Here is a 3,851-nt window from a genome sequence, read left to right on the forward strand (position 1 = left end):
CTAATAGTTTTCACACATCCTCAACGTCTCTGTGTACTAAAACATAACAGATAAAGCAAACTAAATTAAAAACCCAATCACATACATCTTTTCCATATTGTTCTTTCATCCTCGTTAAAAGAAAACCTAACTGAGCTTGGAATATGAAACACTAATCCAACGCTCGATCAACGGATTTCTACATCTTCCAACGTAGAGTATGTCTGAGGTTCCTCCTGGTTATTGCTATATCTTTAAATCCAGCGAAAACATAAGAAATTGGATGTGTCAATTTAGATCGTAGATTTATGGAAGTTAAAAGTTTTTGCTGAAGAATGAAATTAACATAGGAGGTAGAATTTTACCTTTGTTTGAAAAGTGGATGTGAGATCCCTTTGGAGAATGTTAAGAAGGATTTAAATCTGTGGCCTGCAATCGCTTCACATTCTTATTCATAAACCCTCAATCTGTATCGATGTATCTGCAATCATTATAAATTTGGTTTATAGGGAAGAGGAGAAGGAAGTACAACAGTTTCTTAGCTAACTAAATGCAACTCGAAGGCATCATCTCCTAACGTCAATTTAGGTTTAACACATGTAGGCTAAGTAGGCTGACATGGCATCGTAAGGGAGTGTTTTAGAAAAGCTGAGGTGGACATTGTTAGAGGGTTCAAATTGTCCCTTTTATTAGTAGTAATTTCCTTTTCCTTTGATTAGATAAAAACTAATGTATAATTAACATATATCTTAGCCCAATAATTATTTTTGTTCTTTTCCGTAACGTGTGTAGACAGATATAAATGTATATATTGTGATAAATTCCCTGTTTTATTAATATCATTAAAATTGTAAATTTGCATTATTTAGCTAAATATTGTAGTTTCTTCTCATGGCATTATTTATTTTTATTATTTTAATTTTCTTTGAGGAATTTGCTGTGTTTGCCTTTTACAAAATACAATGTCTAGATACTTTTCCATAAGTGCAGTAAGTCAAATTATTTTGCATAATTAATTGTCTATTTTATTCTTTTGTCAAAAATTATAGGTTTATTATTACGGTTTTCCAGGAATTGAAAACATAAATAATTAAATATGAACGGCCACAAAAAGGAAAAAGTGAAAAAATCGACGATTTCGGGGGATACTCGAATCTTTTTTGCAAATCGAATAATCCAAAAAAAGGACGCGATTCTGACGGCTGTAAATGTCATTAACATCAATCATTCAAAGTTCAAACAACCACTCTTCTCTGTTTCTCCTCCTCTTCCATGTTTTCTCTCTTACAACATCTCTCCCCTTCCCTTCACCCCCTAAACCCTCTCTCTCTCTCTCCGTTTTTGTGTGTCTCCTAAACAGCTCTCTGATCAGAGACTCGTCTCTTCTCTTCCTCCTCCTCCTCTGTTAAAAATGGCGACGACCGTCATGTCCCTTGCAGAGAAAGTGCTCGAACGACTCTACGGTACTTCCAAATCCGCCGTTTCTATAGCAAGCGACGAAACGACGACTCAACGTCATACCCATCATCACATCCACCGTAGCAAAAGCTACGACGAAAACGACATTGATCTTTGTTACAGCGACGAGGATGAATCAGCAATGGAGCTTGTCGAGATTGGTGCTCAGAGGACGAAGAACGTCTTGATCCTCATGAGCGACACTGGTGGCGGTCACCGTGCCTCCGCTGAAGCTATCCGTGACGCTTTCAAGATCGAGTTCGGAGATAAATACAGGGTAAAGAAAGAACAATGCTGACCATATTGTATAGTTTGTTCATAAAAAAAAAAGGAATGGTCTTTTTTTTTTTTTGATTTTGGTGAGTGGTTTTGAATAATAGGTAATTGTGAAAGATGTGTGGAAGGAATACACAGGGTGGCCATTGAATGATATGGAGAGATCATATAAGTTTATGGTGAAGCATGTTCAGCTTTGGAAAGTTGCTTTTCACACCACATCTCCCAAATGGATCCACTCTTGTTACCTAGCAGCCATTGCTGCCTATTACGCCAAGGAAGTAGAGGCTGGTTTGATGGAGTACAAGCCGGAAATTATCATTAGTGTTCATCCTCTCATGCAACACATCCCTTTATGGGTTCTAAAATGGCAAGAGCTACAGAAAAGAGTCCTCTTTGTCACCGTTATTACTGATCTCAACACTTGTCATCCTACTTGGTATATAAGTATTAATTAGCCTGGTTTTAGTCTTTTGAGAGAAGATGGTAGCTGCAAAGATTTGATTTTTTTTTTTATCTTCTATGGTTTAGGTTTCATCCAGGGGTGAATAGGTGCTATTGCCCGTCTCAAGAAGTGGCGAAAAGGGCCTTGTTTGATGGGCTGGATGAGTCTCAAGTTCGTGTTTTTGGTTTACCTGTGAGGCCATCTTTTGCACGAGCGGTTCTGGTGAAGGATGATCTAAGAAAGGAGCTTGAGATGGATCAAGATCTTCGTGCGGTTCTACTGATGGGAGGAGGGGAAGGTATGGGTCCTGTGAAAGAAACAGCTAAAGCTCTTGCGGAATCTTTGTATGATAAAGAGAACAAGAAGCCCATCGGGCAAATGGTCGTTATATGTGGACGTAACAAGAAATTGGCATCTTCGTTAGAAGCCATTGAATGGAATATTCCTGTTAAGGTATATATGATTAAACTAAACTTCTTAGGCATTATTAGAGGTTCATAGGTTTCAAAGAACGGGAGGTTTAATGGATATTGACATTATAGGTTCGAGGATTCGAGACCCAAATGGAAAAATGGATGGGAGCTTGTGACTGCATCATCACAAAAGTAAGAGGAACAGAACAATCGCACCCTTGTTTTTATCACCATTAACTAATGTTTCGGTTTCTATGCCTACCTCTATTCACCAAAATGTTCATAAGCTAAATGTTGTACGAATCTTGCAGGCTGGACCGGGAACAATAGCTGAATCGCTGATTCGATCACTTCCAATCATTCTCAACGATTACATTCCTGGACAGGTCGATTGAGACTTGTACTTTTAATGTATCTAGCTCATATATGTATAAATTCTCAAATCAATTACCTTTGAAATCAAACAGGAAAAAGGGAACGTGCCATATGTAGTGGAGAATGGTGCAGGAGTGTTCACAAGAAGTCCTAAAGAGACAGCTAGAATCGTTGGGGAATGGTTTAGCACAAAGACAGATGAGCTGGAACAAACTTCAAACAACGCACGTAAACTAGCTCAGCCTGAGGCAGTCTTCGACATTGTCAAAGACATTAACGAGCTCTCGGAGCAACGAGGTCCTCTTGCTAATGTATCTTACACTCTTACCTCTTCCTTTGCCAGTTTAGTTTGATGTCTGACATGTTTTATATTAACGTGTCTCCCTTATTAGCTCCTTCTCTGTTCTTTTATTCTTTCCATTTTTTTGTATAATTTATTTGTTAATTAAAGTTGTATGTAAGAACAAAATTTAAGCAAAAGGTTCATGATCTCTTTGCAACATTGTTAGCCTTAACTAGAGATTAATGTGCCAATATACTTGCTAGCTCATATAGGAGAACTGCTTATATATTTCACATTGTTATAGATTATGTCACTATTTCACAATACTTAAGACAGGCTTCTACATTATTAGTATATGATACATTTGCACATAATCTACTTATACATCATTAGTATATATGACACACATGAGTTCTAGAGACTTGGGATATTCAAAGCCATGGTAAAAACAGAGAACTAACTTCTTTGTTTCTGTTTGCAGAAAATTTCAGGCTCCTTATTAGTTAGTATTCTTCTTTATACAAACCATCACCCTGTTGAAGCCTTCTCATTCTTCATGATCATATGGAAAGATTTGACTCTATCTTCCCCAACGATCTCTCTAAGAACATCATCTTCAATC

General features: G+C 37.3%; 1 protein-coding gene across 1 annotated transcript; it reads left to right on the plus strand.

Moving 5' to 3' along the window:
• Nucleotides 1,250-3,331, plus strand: LOC104736117 (monogalactosyldiacylglycerol synthase 2, chloroplastic). Its single transcript, XM_010456046.2, has 6 exons — nucleotides 1,250-1,714; nucleotides 1,818-2,152; nucleotides 2,245-2,611; nucleotides 2,701-2,763; nucleotides 2,883-2,957; nucleotides 3,039-3,331. Exons 1-6 carry the CDS (start codon nucleotides 1,391-1,393, stop codon nucleotides 3,297-3,299), a joined length of 1,425 nt encoding a protein of 474 aa, XP_010454348.1. The 5' UTR covers nucleotides 1,250-1,390; the 3' UTR covers nucleotides 3,300-3,331.

Source organism: Camelina sativa, chromosome 13 (assembly GCF_000633955.1).
Source record: "Camelina sativa cultivar DH55 chromosome 13, Cs, whole genome shotgun sequence".
NCBI classification, from domain to species: Eukaryota; Viridiplantae; Streptophyta; class Magnoliopsida; order Brassicales; family Brassicaceae; genus Camelina; species Camelina sativa.